The 17,345-nt window shown below is 36.8% G+C and overlaps 1 protein-coding gene across 2 annotated transcripts in view; it reads right to left on the bottom strand.

Moving 5' to 3' along the window:
* CGN (cingulin) overlaps positions 1–17,345 on the bottom strand; it is a 1,354,172-nt gene that overhangs the window by 500,039 nt on the left and 836,788 nt on the right. For both annotated transcript variants that reach the window (XM_044080636.1, XM_044080637.1), the window contains exons 11-12: positions 12,457–12,669; positions 9,691–9,897 (exon numbers count right to left, since the gene is read on the bottom strand). In XM_044080636.1, the coding sequence (XP_043936571.1) occupies positions 9,691–9,897; positions 12,457–12,669 (420 nt within the window). The remainder of the gene's footprint in view (positions 1–9,690; positions 9,898–12,456; positions 12,670–17,345) is intronic.

The following is a 17,345-nucleotide window of genomic DNA, read 5'->3' as shown; positions in this document are numbered from 1 at the left end:
AATCTTAAAGAGTTTTTTAAGTCACATTGGCTATGCCCATGTGCTAATCCAGACTAATCCTAAAAGTCCCCTACGCCCTACAGTCTCCTGACTAAGGGCTTCTCTCTCTTCTCTTAGTGCAAGCTATTCACAATTGGAGCTGCTCAGTTCCACCAAATCCTTCATCTCTGCTCTTTCACAGGATTCAGACTCCTCTTGGTCTGCCTGCCCCAAAAAGGCCAAGGGTATTACTGTGGAATGTAGTTACTTCTTAGGTTATAATCGTTACCTCTATATCACTAAATATTTCAACTGTATCGATTCTCACATATCTTCTCTTGTGATTATTCTGTATGTATACCTATGTTTTTATGGAGGTGTTCTCTACTTGACCTTGATTGAAAATGTTATTGTATTTCCAAATTTATATGTATGTAAATTTATGTTTAATGTGGAGCTTTTCTCCCCGGTTCTTCGCTGAAAATGGACATTATCCAGTCAGACTAACCAAGTCAACAAATGTAAAATAAAATAAAATAAAATAAATAAAATGTATCAGGGGGGCCTAGAAATGGAAATGCAACAAAAGAGGGTAGATTTATGAAGAAATAGATGAGAAATTAAAATATTTTCTACTGAAGATGGTCAGAAACAGGAACTCAGATGAAACTCTAATATACAATAACTGAATAGACTAGAAATAATTTATACTTCATGGAAGCAAGTGCATTTAATTAAAATTAAAATTAAGTCCTATACAATAATAAAACCAGATCACACTCCAATAAAATGTAACAAAGATGCAGGGTAATGATACATAAATGACATTCTGGTATTTTCTACTTATTTGCCTAAAAAGTGAATTTAAAGAATAGGTGGTACTTACAACTTGACAGTTATTAGGGAAGACAGAAATGAATTCCAATTAGATAGTTGGTGAGTGGAATAAAATGAAAATGGACTTTAAACACATGGTAGAAAAGAGAGAAAGATATGGGAAAGTAGCAATAGGAATCATTTAGAGGGTTGACAAAATGTAGAAGGGACTCTTATAGAACAACATGAAGAGGAATTGCAAAGTGCTGTTAAACGCATATTTTGATAACTCTGGAGCACAAACATCTAGCACAATGATTCAGCAATAGGAAGTAGAAAGAGCTGTAGGCAAACAAAGAGCTTATACAAAGGAAAATTACTGGAGATCCTATACAGGTATTGCAGCTGTGTTGGAGATTTTATAAAAAGATACTAATGGAAATATTTATGGAACATTTGTTTATGTCAAAGTTACAGGAAGAGATGGCCTTACATTAAATAGATAGGACAGGAAGATACGAAACAAAAACTGTGATATATAATTAATCAACAGGAAAGTCTTTGGGAACAGCCAGTGTTCATATGGAAATGCTAAAGTTAGAAGGGAAGGAAGAGAGTGACAAAGATCTGGAAGACTTGCTCAACAATATTTAAAAAGGGAAGTGCTGGTTTCTTATTTATTTAGTTTGTTTACTGGGGTAGTACACTGATCACAAAAGACCATTTGCAGGCACAGCCTGGGATCTTGCAAGAAAGTAGAAATGGCAGTATTACTGAAAGATCCAGATTCATATAGACACATTGACTTTCAGCCTGAATATATGCAAAGGATACCACATGACTTTTGAATGTCCATGATTTATTACTCTAAGTCTTTATGGGTCAGACCAATAAAACCAAACCCCACCAGCTGTGGATGCATTTTTCAGTCGTTTTATTGACCTTGTCAATACAGTACAGTGGATAGTTTCACTATACATCAGAAACATGGGTCTTTAAATCCATATGTTGCCCATAAAGATTAAGATGCTTGCAAAATATCTCAAACAACATCCAAACCAAAGATTAAAAGGTTCCACAGACAAACCATTCACTAAGAAAAACAAACACAGGGTCTGTAGTATAAACATAATCATAAAGACTTAAAGTAAAAAGTCAAGGACATTGAGTTGCCAGATGCCCCTGAGTGGGACTATCCAGAGATCAGCAGCCCAATCCAGAGTCCTGCACTGCCTTTTGAAAATCCCAGCAAACAGGCTCTGCCATGTGATTTCTGATTGGCTTGTATACTGGCATATGGGCCAATCATAAACCATAAAGTGGAGCCACTTTTGTTCAATGCGGAACAGCTCAGTATTCTGCAGTGAACAGAAGAGGCTCTGCTGCTGTGCAATATTTGACTGACTCATATACCGACATACGAGTCAATCAAAAATCGCACAGTGAAGCCACTTCTGTTTAACGAGGAACTACCTGCTGTTCTGCATGAAAGACCATTTTTTTTCTTCTTCATTTAGTGTGAAGGACCCTTTTTTTTGTCCCTACTTGTCCCTTCATAAATGTGGCAACACTGCAGTTACCTGAAACATTTGATGCCCTCACAGGGTCAAAACTGACAGATATGGAACAACATGGTTTATGGAAGGGAGGCAAATGTTTCATAATATTCATAGAACAATTATGATCCACAATGTAATCAGGATGTAAAATACCACTGCTGTTGGTGAATCATGATGCAGAGAAAGCATTCAATAGGAGCAGATGGGTTTTATGAGTGGACAATGGCAGCATAAGAGCTTCCTGACAGGACAACAGAGTAATACATACAATATATATATGTATGTATGTATGTTGGAGGCAAGTTTTAAGGTGGGAGAGCAACTCTCTGGCAGGTTGTGTTTGAACAGATGAACAAAGCAGGGATATCCTCTTTCTCCTCTGTTATTTGCTTTACACTGACATCTATCAGCAGTCAAAATAAGGAATATACACAGTAACACACCAGTAATTTCATTAAAAAAACAGCATTACTTGCAGACATTGCTCTGTACTTGAAAAATCCATAAAACTACATGTGCTGTTGTATTATGAAACAGCAGATGAAGATAAAACAAAAGGTGTAAACTGCACACTTGCATATGTATTGGTTCAACAATACCCATACTTGTAGGAATACAATAAGGTGACATTTAATTAAATGGATGAATAATTATTTGTTATGACAGCTAAAATATGTGGGAGGAGACTTACCTTGAGTTTTATATACATTTCTGGTGCATTTTTATCAAATGGAAGAGAAGGTGTGGATGATAATTAATAAAGAGTTGAAGAATTCATATGGGACAGAAAGATTAACTTCCCCATAAAACAAGGTGGCTTTGGACTTCCTGATTTGAATGGTACTTTCAAAACTATGAAGTTAAAGTTCATACACAATAACTAAAGCAAAAGTTAACAATCAAAAGGATGATGAAGTGTGTGTGTGTGTGTGGGGGGGGGGGGTTCAAGAGATGCAGAGAGACTAGAATTTTGGATGGAAGTCTCTACAGAGAGCATTAACAACCATGCAAATTATCACATTAATAAAGAAGCAAAAAAAATTCTAAAAAAAAAAAACAAGGCAGAACAGGACTGGAGAAAGATTTTACCAATATGGATGTCTGCAATTAAGACTATAAAAAATAGGTGAGAAGGGAGCTGGAACTTGGGAGGAAATCAGCAAAGGAGCCAAGGTATCAGGAGCACATAACTCAGGGGAAAGGTAACAGTAAGATGAAGATAAGCAGGAGTTTGGAGTGCAGATTAGAAACTGCCTTCACTATCAGGGATTAGTAAGATTACAAGCAAATAGAAAGAGACAGAGGTGTTAAGTGAAAAATGAGCTTTGGTAACATTTTGAGTCCAGAATAGAAAATGCTTTTTAAAAAGGGATAGTTTGCAGAAGATGGTAGAAAAGATTGGGAAAAAAAGAAAAGAAAAAACTCATGAAGGAACAATAGGAAGGAATATCTAGGGCTCCCTAGTATGCATGAAAATCCAAAAGGTTTAGGATTTCTCTATAGGTCCTTTAAACTCTATTTAACTACAGCGGATGTTTTCCAGAGTAGATATTAAGGCTGATAAAGTGATTAAGAAGAAAGTGGAAATTGGGAACAATTTTTTTTGGGGGGGGGGGGGTTGGTGGATTTTGAAAATTCCCTTAGAGTACTTTGACAGAAAAGATGGGGGAACAAATGCTAATAACTTAAAAAGTAATTCTTTTGAGCTGAGATACTGTATCTGGATTAACCAAGTTTAATGCAACTGTTAGACCAAAAAAAAACATTATTAGAAAATGGAAATGAAAATCTAAACCAAATGCAGGAAGTACTAAACACTATAAAAAGGACACAAGAATCAGAGATGGGATCTTTAGAAATGGAAAGGACCACATTTCCTAGTAATAAATGGAATTTATGGAAACAACATGCAGAATAATGCTCAGGAAGAATAAGGTTTAAGGGAAGAATTGTGCAAGAATTGTGCAATTTTTGCAATGTTGGAGGTAATGATTATTAAAAATAAAATATGTCTATTGCAGGAAGATAATGGAACTGTGCATTTTTTTTCTTTTCAATTAATATATATGAGCTCATGCTACACCTTAAAATGTGATGTTTTATAAAGATATTAAAACAATCTGTATATAGGTGAGATTACTGTCTCCAAATAAAGAACAATTCAAAATTTTAAACAACATATTCCTCATATTTGTCTTGCATCCCAAGTGGTCAAGAATTATGCATAAACACCCTATCAGGAAGGATCAGGCTTCCAGATACTAAATCACATACAGCAGCTTCCAATTTTCAAAAGAGTTGTATACTAGGCTGATCCAAAATGTAGAGCTAAACGTAAAGAAATTCATGAAAAGTTATGTGAAAATGTTAATGTTTGCTATGCAAAGTACAGAAATATTACATAACTGTGTGTGTGTGTGTTTATATATATATATATATATATATATATATATATATATATATATATATATATATATATATAGAGAGAGAGGTCTGCTTCAACCCACCGAAAGAATATTTCTCCGAAACTGAAATAAGTGATCCCAGTTCTGCAAAAGTGCATTTCAACAAAAACACTTGTTTCACGAAACTCAATACAATGAATACCAAACACCACCAAGTAGTTTTCATATATCGTGGTACAGTGAGGATAAGGGAATATTTCCTTTTCCCCACTGTAGTGCGATCTTGGAGTTAGTATATACAAGTAGCTAGGGTGTGGGGGGCACAGTCCCACATGAGAGGTGCAGGGGGGACTTGCCCCCCTACATAAATGCCTTTGTGTCATTTTATTTTGTGTGTTTCTTTTTTGTTGGTATTCATTGTATTGAGTTTCGTGAAAGTGCGTTTTTGTTGAAACGCACTTTCCCGGAACTTGGATCACTTATTTCAGTTTCGATGGGTCAAAGCAGACTCATATATATGTAAATGTATATATACATATATATATATATATATATATATATATATATATATATATATATTAATAACTTTGAACAAGCACTATCAAATTACATAAACTCAAAATTGAAATTTAGATTTTTCATAAATATTCCAATATACTAAACAGTGATTACACAATATGAACATATGAAACAGATACAAACAATTGGTTAACTATTCAAAGCATCAGACAATTTACAGTGTTAAAGCTGGAAGGCATGATGAAAATTGATAAGAATATCCTGCTTTGTTAGACTATTTTAATTCCATAACACCTAGTAGGCAGTTTCAAAAAATGTTATATTCAATTTTTGCAAAATAAAAATGTGATATAAAAGTAAACTAAATAAATAGCACTGGGAATTTACTACAGTTAAATTATCCCAACTTCTCAGAAAAGGATAGATATTTATATTCTTTCCTTTTTGTTGGACATTTCCATGGAAATTTCCTTCATAGAGCTTTTCTTACTCCATATAATACAGAAAGAATACTTAATACAGAAAATGCAGGTTGTTGGAAATGCAAATTACTAGTAAATCTCACAGTAGAAAATTATCTTTTTATGACTGTGCAACTGTAAATTAATTTTGCACAGGCATTTTTGTCAGATAAGCTTGCCTTGACAAAACACATGGTAATATGTAATGTCCCAATCCTTACAAGTGTTACTAAAGCCCTGTATCCCCTCTTTCCTGTTTACTATCTATAGCCAAGAAAATAACTACGAATAGGAAAAAAAAAAGATACATCCCCCTCAGACATACGGAATGTTTTCCCTTGTTCTCTGTTGTGTTCTAGAACTAAATAAATACAACTGGAGTAAAATCCCATAAAAAATCTTCATCAGACTTAAATACTGAATAAAATTACAATCATTATAACAGAAATGTGGAATCTAAAATTGAGATGAATGGCTGCTACACAACCTATTGAATAAATGTACTACGTTAGAGAAATTTTATTTGAAATTCAGATACCATACGTTAAACATTTTATAGTAATTTTGTGTGGTATTTAATGTACTATAGCTTTGAGTTGCTTTGTTACATTGAAATTTATTATTATTCTTATTAGAAAACATAATAAACGTTTTTGAAAAAAAAAAGAATGCATACTTGTACAGTTTAGAGTCCATGGATGTGTTGCAGGTATCCCCCAATGTGGATGCTCTTCTGCATTACTTCTCTCTCTTTACTACATCTGATACTAATGTCCTTGAATCACCTTTACTAACTTAACCACCACCATCTCCTCTAGCAATGTGTTCCAGTGCCCAGCTACTACCTCTGTGAATTAATTCCTCAATTGTTCCTACTCTACACCCCCTTCCTTCATTCTTCTTTAGATCTTTCTCACCAACCTTACTGAGAGGGTGTCCCCATATCCATCCTCGCCTAGACTGTATTTAAGTGAATAAGTAAGCAAATAAATAAATAATGGCTCAGCAGTGACAGAACCACATCAATAACATAAAGCTAAATAGTATGTCAGACATGGCAACAAGTCCAAAAAAACTGCAAATGCAAGTTTTCATCTATACTGAACACTTATAAATCATATTTCATTCTCATTAATGCTTAATTAGGTATTAATTGGCTCCCTTGGATTTTGTTTGCTGTTTTTAATTAGGTATAACTTTTTGCAGTCACATGTTTTACTTATTTCCATTTTGGGTAAGGTATTTCTAATCCTGGACGTATTTATTAGTTTATGATCACTGCCTCCACATATCTTGAGTCACCATCATTTACTATAACAGAGTCCAGGGTAATAGTGCATAAAGATTTCTAGCATGTTTTCCACTATGAACTTGTTCAGTCCAGCAGCTCTTATCTTGTAAATGGATGGTAGGCATTCTAATGCCAAGAAACTAATTATAAACCCTAGGTGACATACCTCAAAGCATATCACTTAAGCACCAGAGACTGATTCTACAGATGTTGCACTGGGAACAGCTGAACCCAGTGTGAAAATGCACCAAATATCAGGAAAGAAACAGCTTCAAAAGTCAGGCCACATCCTTGCTGTATCTGAGCTGCATTCTGCCCTTCTTATAGATCCAAGTTAATTAATCTTGTCAAGTTCTGAAAAAATCCCTGATTTTGCAGTGGAGATTTACATGGATGGAAGATGCTGTTATAAAATGAATGGATATAGCAATCTTTTCTGAGTATGTAATATGCATCCATCTCTTTAAATTGAATTGTATATGTATTTTGAAAACTAAAGGAATATACTGTTACACATATCAACAGCTGGAATGCCTACAAAGGTTCCTATACAGGAGAATCTAAGGTAAAAACACATTGTCTCATATGAACCATCTTAAAGCCTTATCTCTATACTCAAGTGTCCAACAGGTTATTGAGAGGCAATCTATGCCTGGCATACAACGCTTCCTCAGATCCAGCTCTAACTGAACTTTTGGACATCTGCAAAATGAACAGCATCATAACTACTAGATCCAAGGATTTAATTTTTGTTCATGAGATAAATAAGATGTGTTAGTGAGACAGATGTGTGTCTCAGAGGATCCTCATGATCTGGAACAGGTTCCTCATCCATGTGAAGCAGAGTCTACCCAGGGCACCATAATCGACTCTCCAGCTGACACAAGCATCCTCCAAAAGGGCCTCATAGAAACTGGTGCCAGAGCCATGGCCTCAAGCTAAATGCCAAAAAGTGTATAGTCATCCCCTTTGGCAAAAACAAAGTGCCCACAAATGACCACATAGGTGGTAATCCATTAAGTACAGAAGAAGTAATTAGGGACCTGGGGACCCAAGTTGATAGCAATCTCTCATTTGACAACCACGTGGCCAAAGTGGTTAGAAAAACATTTTATATAGCCCACCTAATCATGAAGGGATTCACATCTAGATCAGGGGAGGTCATCGTGCCTCTTTACTCATCCCTCATCAGGCCCATAATTGAGTAGAATGCCCCTTTTGGGATGTACCTTACCAGACACCTGCAGCAACTGGAAAGACCCCAAAAGTACCTCACCAAGAGGATCAAAGGGCTCAAACAGATGCCATATGCTGCCCGGTTAAAGAAACTCCAGCTCTACTCAGTGGCATACCGCCTGTTCAGAGGCGATCTGTGCCCGACGTATAAAGCCATGTCCAACCCGGAATTAATGGACATGCTGCACCTCAGAAAATCCAAATCCCATCGAGCTACATGCTCGAGAGACTTGAACCTCAGCACTGAATTAAATAGGACATGCTGGAGGGACAGATTCATAACCCAGAGGCTCCCTTCACTCTGGAATAAAATCCCAGTCCAGGTTAGGCAGAGTCCCTCATTGACTCTCTTCAAGAGGAATCTTGATGAGTGGATGGGAGATCGTAGGTTTACCCCGGGTATCACTTCTGTGTCACTGTTAGACAGAGGTACAGTATACTAACCTTGAAAAAGGGCATAGCAAAATAAATTTAAAATGGGTGGCGAAAGCAAAACACATTCTGGCTAGGCTTATAAATGCCCTAGGGCAGATAGCCTAGTATGAACCTATGAGCATAGCCTTGACCAATCCATGGGAAATTGGGAATTCACATGGATTTGGCCCCCATGTCTCTGATGGAGACACATAGCAATGACCAAACTAGCATACCCCCCTGCCCCCACATAACCTCTAGGAACTTCTTAACACCCTCACCAAATAAACGGACGCAACTGGGTTGGGTTGCACGTCTAGGCTTACAAAGGTCCTGGTGGTTGTTAGCCTAGTATATACCCAAAAACCTATGGAACATCTTTGAAAATCTAATAATGTACTGCACAGAACAAGTATTGCTGGCTTAACAAAGAAATAAATGCAGCTCTCTGCTGACAGGACTGCTTTTTAATATGTAGTGCTGAACAGAGAAACATATGGCAAAAATATGGCTTCCATTTGGCACTAGTAACAGAAACATGTGACAATTGAAGGTAGAGAGTACATGACAAGAATCACATAAAATAATCTGAATTAAACTGCTTTACAGAAATGAACTAGTATGATTGTAAGTTTTTGATATGTGCCAGACAGTCTGATGGATTCTCATGTTATACATTTGTAGCAGTACAAAAGATTATGCCTTGAAATATAAATTCCTTTACTTTTCTGTTTGCAATTAGACTGACATTATAGCTTTCCTGTCTCTGTACCAACAGCTATATACGACTTCTTTATCAGTAAAATCCTGCCTTGTCTACCAGTATCAATAAGCACATGACATTCCACAAATGCATCAAAAATGGAGAAATGTGTTTTGTTCATCTGCATTAATGGAAATACTCCTAATAACTAAAAGCTATAAAACTGCAGCTGAAACATTTTTACTTCAGAGGAATGCAAAGCAGGATAGCAAACAAAAACTAAAGGAATAAAGGAAACACCTCATACCTCTAGTCGACTGAGCTTCTCTTTATGTCTCTTCTCAGAGTTCTGTAATTCATCCACAACATCTTTGAACTCCGTAAAATGGACTTCCAAACTTGAGACTTTCTTTTTCAGGTCTTCATTCTCTTGTTGGGTCTTCTTTAAAATCTCTTCCATTGCTTTTGTCATTTGTTCTGCAGCTTCTTTTTCACTTTCAACAGCTACCTTACCCTATACAGAAACAGTAGGACAGGAAATGTCTAACTACAGGTTATCTTAAGGGTATGCATGTATCCACATACATATTTCTCTTTAGCTTCACTTTATACTTTTCCATGTGGTTTCTTTTCTCTATGCCGTGACCCCTACATACTTGCCTCTACTACGCTTTTCTGTACAGTGACCCTATAAGCTAATGCCACTTAAGACTGTTTTCATTACACTAGGATTGCTCAGAGCTTTTAATATAAGGACTTTTCACAAAAAGTCTCATAAAACTTGAGTTTCAGTGAGGAAAATACATCACTCTTACTACTGGACTGCTATTTTTGTCTTACAGCCAATACATGCACCAGGAATTCAAACCGGAGAATATACAAATACAGAAATATAGTAACCACAAATTTAAAAGCTGACCTAAATTGTCCACAGTAGACTGCATGAAACTAAGTAAACAAGGTGAAAAACACCAAAAATAAGTACTAGATTGATAGCCATAGGCTTCTACTGTACAAAGAGAAAGCTGTTACTCGTTGATATAGACCTATGACTTCTACATGGTTCTGGAGAGCTCATCTACACAAGAACAGTTCTGGGGACAGAAAACAAAAATGTGTGATGCCTGCAATCTGTGAAAGCAGGATTTAGTGAAAAGATGTGTGAGAATAAAAGAGTCACTTGAAAACAGGGCAAATAACTGGGGGACAGATAATGTGATTAAGTTATTTTCCATGAGTATGTATGGAAACAACTTACCAAGGAGGTTTTGCTTTCAGAACTTGCCAGGGAGCTGAGAAATGCATGGAACGCATGACATTTTCCAAGATTGTAAACCACACACTGCAGCTCAACAAACAGGTTGGGACACATACAAACTATAAGCAAAGTGGCCCTTCCTACATTGAGAAAGACTGTGTTAAGCATATAAATATAAAAAGATACAAGCCAGTATCTGTTATATTCCTGAATGAATCGTGCTCTTTTCCTTTAGGGCCACAGTTTTACCTCTACAAAGGTACAGAAATTCAACTCTTACAGAACAAATCCAGTATGATTTGTTACTCGTTATTCCATAAAGACAAAGATCAAACAGTCAACCACAAATTGTGCACTACAAACCCCAGTATAAAACAAGAACCTCGACAAAGCCCAGCAAAAGGAGGAAACCCATAAAAGAATCAGGCCAACTATCCACACCTATCCCTGAAATGCATGTACTAGGCCAAACTGGAGCCACATGCTTCCTCACCCAGTGAAGCCGCTAGTTTTCATGCACTTCTAACATGAAACTCAACATCCTGATATGATGACTACAAGTTAGTAAACTGGCCAAATTAGAATTAGAAAACAATCCTAGATTTGCTTAGTTCACTTTTACTTACAACAAATCTCCCTCCTCTCCTGCTCCACAGTATTAAACCCTTCATTATCAAAGGAAGTAGGAATGAAAAATTCAACTGTGCCACTCAGTCGCAAAGTACAACTGACTGGTGTAGTCAAATTACTCGCTTTCCAAGCAAGACATGGTACCGTTATGGAAAAAATAACCTGCGTTGGCTTAACCAGCACTTACATTTTTAGTAGCAGATTAATGTGACAAAGACCAAAATTAACTAAAGTTTCTCACTTTCTACTACCAGACAGTAGAACAGCAACATTCTCTAAGCACCAGAAGAACAGGATGTGGCGTCTTACTGCCATGGGTTATAAGAAAAAAAATAATGTTGATGCTACAAAGAGTTAACAACCATACTTGCAGACATATTACTCCTTAGCCTCAAGAGAGACCAAGGATGACTGCATTCAAATAAAACAAAGGTATCAATTATTTCTAAGTCCATGCTAGTACCTACAGTTGAAAACCTTCTCCTACCATGCCATTCACATTATATCCAGAATCACAAACTTCCAGCTTAATTACTTCTGTCAACTGGGTGTCCCATATAGATTCAACAATACAACACAGCAAGTTACACCACCACTGACCAATTTCTCATAAACTGTCCATAAGTTTTGGGAACAGTTTCCTTCTGTCCTAAAAGGAAACCAGTCATACAGTGAATTCAGATTAGTATTTTATAAACGTCTCAAGTACAAGATAAAATTTAGTTGTCTCTTTACCTTACAAATGATCAGAATTTTATACCACTAAGTAGCAGGCTCACTCAATTAACTTTTCCAAACTACTCAGCTGTTAATCATCATCACTCAGGTTACAGCCCACCTCTTTTTGCATTAAATATAATCCTACTACATATATTTAATTTATGTACCCTGTTTTCAGAAATTAGTCTACATTCATAAACTCTATTCTGGATGCTATACATATGTTTTGAAATATACAACTAAATACAATCCTGTTAAGAGTGAAATTTTTACTTTACAGGCCTTTGAATAACTGTTGAAACTGATGTATATTTCTATAATCTAACTTATTTGACCAGTCATTTCACAATATGTATTATGTTTATTTATTACCAGGCTCCCTTAAAAAATGGGCCATTTGAATCAGAGCTCTATGCTGGGTCAACAAATTTAAAAATAAACAAAGCAATACAAAAACAAACTTGCCTTGGAAGTTTCTTCATAATCTTTCTTCAGTTGTTCCAAGCTTTGCTGATGCTGTTTCTTCATTTGTTCAATCTCTTTATCACAACTGGCTACTTCATCTTCCCATTCTGCCTTCAATGCCACTAGCTCGTGATCTTTTTTGTGCAGAAGCTCCTCCTGTCGTTCTTTTTCAGATATCTGATTCTGTAATTCTTTTCGAGTTTCCCCCAGTTGCTTGAAAAAAAAAAGAAAACAGAAATGAAACCTAAGAGCTTAACAGTATCAAATATATAACAACTGCTGTTTTCATATTTAATATTAACAGCAGCTATACACACAGAAAGGTTTTGTACAACTTACAGGGAAGTTTTGATATTTTTTCTTGTACTTCATACATCCACAATGCCCACAACTATCCAGGTCTACAGCCCATAGGCACTAACCCACTATAAAGCAGCATCATCAATTACCAATCTTCTTTCCAACAAGAGCTGGTGGCAGAGGTGATGCAGTTCTGTGAGGTCCGCAGAATCTCGAAATTGGCCAGCAAATCAAAATCATCTCTGTTCAATACCAACTTTTTTCCCTACTTTTAAGACATATAGGAATGACACTAAGTACATGCTAGTCTCCATCTGTCTGTAGTGTATTTACATGTCAGTCAACAACACAAAGTTGACCTCAAAAGTCATGTAAAATGGTGATATAACCCACTATCCTTTCACAATACCACAAATACATGCTCTAATCCCTTGCACAAACCAACTCTCTGGTGACCCATGGCCATACTCAAACATGAATTCCTAGTACTACAAGCAATTAGTTTTCAAACAGTCACAGTGTACAATAGATGTCAGAGTGCATAAAGGTGGATTTGTTTATTTATACTTTGTCTGCCTGTTAACTGGATAAGCGATCTAATCTGAAGATCCTTTTCAGTTATGATGTGGACAAAAAGCCATGAATGCAACATTGCACTAAGCTGAGGTTTAATAGAGTAATACTTCAGGTGGATAATAAAACAACTAGGCAAAGTATCTGGCCACTCTGTAGTGGGCAAATAATAACAAAGTCCATTTGTTCATGACAAGGAACCAAATACGCAATTTGATGACAACACATATAAACTGTCCCAAGGTTTTCTGACCACAGAGTTAGATTAGTTAAGGAGTTGAAGCAGGGTACAGTCAGTGTATAAAGGGCAAAGCTTCTGCATAAAAACATGCCGGTTTGTTGTTCCATCTGTGACTCAATGAGTTTCAGTGTTATCAAGTGGTGATTTAGTAGACCAGACTAACTGATAAAGACAGAGGCACTTGGATGTCCATTAATAAAACACGATCTCATGCAGTAACTTGAATGACGACAGAAATACTCATCACAGGAATGCTGCAATATGAAACAAAAATACTTGACTGCTACTGCACAGTACAAATGTATACCCAAAAATTGCAATGACTAGCATTGCTCCATAGGTAAGGCACAAGCAGTTCTGAGGCAGTAACGTTTTTATAAAACTACACACATAGTACAAAGTTCATACATCTGTATTTACTTAGATTTACATGCAAGGTAAATATCAGGGCAACATCTATGGAGAAGGGTATCAAAACATCAGGCACCTATATAGGCAAAATAGTGGGTGACTTACATAATGAAAGAGGAGTAATCATACCTATAGAAAATAATTTCAGCAACTAAAGGAGAAAAAAGACAGACTTGGCAAGGATTCAAGCCATAATTTACAAATGGTACATACATGCAGTAATTATGACCATAGCAAATGGGTGCATCAGCTACAGTAGAGAATTGGCCAAAGTAAACAAGACCACAAGTTCATACTTCAAAAGTTATGAAAGTTCACAAGTGTATCTGGCAAGATTATGGTAGCGTTTTCCAAGTTTTACTTTAAAAATACCTGTGCCCATTATGCTGTCTGGACTCAGAAAGGGGGTATCTGTCCCACAGTTGTGAAGTCAATTTGTAGAAGGCTCAATCACTTATATGCGATAGGTCTTTAAAGTACAGCAACAATCACTTTACAATCTCAGGCCACAACAGAAGTGGAGTAAAACTTTACTGAGCAGGGGTGAACAACACTCAAAGAAGGATAATTTATAGGAAAATTCATTAGGAAACTCTCTCTCAGAGTAGTAAAACACACACACACTGAATATAATGCATACAAAACTGTATTTTGTCAGTCACTCTGTACATAGTTTCATGTATATATCATCCCCAGGGTGACATTGAAATAGGTCTGATGAGATCACTGCTCTATCCCAGTTAATAACTTCAATATAACTGAATAAAATAAAGTAAAACCCACCTTACTCAGGCTGGTAGGGTTGATATTCATGAAGACTAGACAGAGTAATGAACTAAGAAACTCTTTTCTGCAAACTAGAGAATTCTGATGTTTCTATGTACTTCGAAAGACATGCAATACAATATTTTCACCAGTGGTTATTCAATCATCAAGAACCAATAATGCAGTAGTTTTATACACAATCATAAATGGACTCTGTACACCCTTCCTGATATAGTGAGAAAGATAAGAGAAAGTTAGGATTTAACTGGACACTCTGAGATACCCAACTTTAACTATTAGGCTCACACATTTACCCAGACACTTGGAGATACCCAGATACAGATACTGGGCTCACAACCTACAAAGTAGGGGTAAGCAACCAATAAAAGTGATGAAAAGGCTAGTTTCTTTACGAAGACCATAAAACAAAAGTGAGGAGTCAGTGGCAATGATGAGCCTTCAACCAGTGAACTAATCTCCGATCTGAGGAAGCTGTACTGCCTCAAGTAGTGTGTTCTGGCTGGGACAGTACTGCACCTTAGAAATACCACTCATCTACACACAAAGTGGCTTTTAAATGAGGCAAACCTAAAAAAGGAGAAATAATAAAAGATTAAAAACAAACTTGCTGAATGGCATGAAGCAACAACACCAAGAGAAGGACAGGCATTGTCATCCAAGAAGGAACCTGAAGACTAAGGACCTTCTGGTCTCACTCTCATTCTAGGAAAGGCTGTGAAAACGATTCTGTGCGACAGGACATTGAAAATTCAGAACAACAATTTTATGGAAGATGTCAGACACCACATGTATAGCAATGGCTGGCAGACTGTGATTAAGTTCTGTCACAAGCAAGCATTGTGAGCTGGACAAGTAGAATCCTGTGGCTATCATGTACTTAGTTGAAAGACATTGCAGAATCCATTAATTTCAGAATGTTGTTTGGAAAACTAAATGATACTGAGGGATACTTAATGTGGTCTGGATTGAAAACTGACTGCCTGATCTTTAAGCAGCATTTGCTGAATGGTAACTACCAGGTAAAAAATCACTGACCGGTAGAGTGTCAAGAAGACGAATGCTGGAACTAGTCCTGTTTAGTATGTCATGCAGCACACTGAGTTGAGATAGCAATTTCAACGTATATGCTAATGGTGCAAATATCTGTGCAGCAGTCAGAGGTGGCAGAGTCTTCAGAAAGATCTGATGCCCCTGGAATTGTAGGCAGATTGGTGACAGCTAAGGTTCAATGCAAAAGATTTAGTACTTTGAGGGAAAACGATACAGAAAACAGGCTTAGTTGGGTGATGTAAAAAAAGAAGACAGGAGGAAAGGACTAGAGTAATATTTTTAACTTGTTAACCAGATAAGTGAATTTCTTCCTTCCCAAACATGGCCTACATTAAAAGTGTAAAGACAAATGCAACATATATAGACTGTTTAGAACAGCCAATCAGCCAGCACACTTAACACATGGAAGGTATATTGAGTACTAGAAAAGGAAGACATCGAGAACATGTGCATGCCATGGAGGCAGTGACCAGGGTTCAGGAATGAACCCCAGACCCTGACACTGGAAGCAGAGACCTCAATCACTGGGTTGTCATGTGGCTCACCTAAACTGAATTATGATGTGCAATATGAAAAAGTGCTAAACGCTAGTAAGGTGTTATAAACAAAGAAAAATGAGTTTGGGTGGAAATCTGAAATACACAGTTACCAAAAACAGTGAAGGGAATGCAGAGGCTGGGGTATGAATAGAGATTCAGTGGTGGGATTCCACATATAAGATGCCAAAAGAAAATGGAAGATATAATTGGAAGACACCACACAGGTGAGAGGAATCAGAAAACTAAGAAGATGGGGATCTGGTGACAGGTGAAAGGAGTGTCAAGTTAATGTTGAGAAAATACTTAAGAAACAGCGAAGTTGGTAAGGTCATGGAATGTACTACCAGAGACAATGATAAAACTTAGGACATAGCAATGAAAAATGTTGCAACAGCAAGAAAGGGTCAAGCTCAGTGGTGGCCAGATGCTGTACTTATTGCAATATCACATTCTTCCAGCAGTATCTTCACATGTTCATATGCACAGTGACAGGGAGTGAGAAATCAATAATCCAACTGTCGTTCTTAAAGGAAAGTTACAGTGACAGCTGGCATAAAAGTGACCTCTCAAGATACCCAATACTAGCTCTGAGGAGGGACCAGTGTACTTGACTTTGTGGCACCACGTTTATCATTTGTCTAGAATGAAATAAATGAATGGTAGTACTCTAGACTGCAGTAATGTTTAACATGAGAAACTCCCACTGTAAGCAGGGACAAAAATGCCAATGTGATCATGATGTGGAACCACGAGTGGCAAGCTAGTGAAGGTGTGTGAGGTTATAAAATATTGCCGGAATAGACCCTCTTTCCAGGACAGCAACACAGGGAAATTTATTTATTTGTTTATTTTAGATTTGTTGACCGGGTTTGTCCGACTGGGCTACAAATGCCCATTTTCAGCAGAGGCCCGAGGAGAAAAGCTCCAACAGAAAATAGAAATTTTACATATTGAATACATATAGAAATACATTCATCAGTACCACATAT

This window comes from Protopterus annectens, chromosome 8.part0 (genome assembly GCF_019279795.1).
Source record: "Protopterus annectens isolate FY-2018-M chromosome 8.part0, PAN1.0, whole genome shotgun sequence".
NCBI lineage: Eukaryota > Metazoa > Chordata > Ceratodontiformes > Protopteridae > Protopterus > Protopterus annectens.
This window is presented reverse-complemented; position numbering and strand designations above follow the sequence as displayed.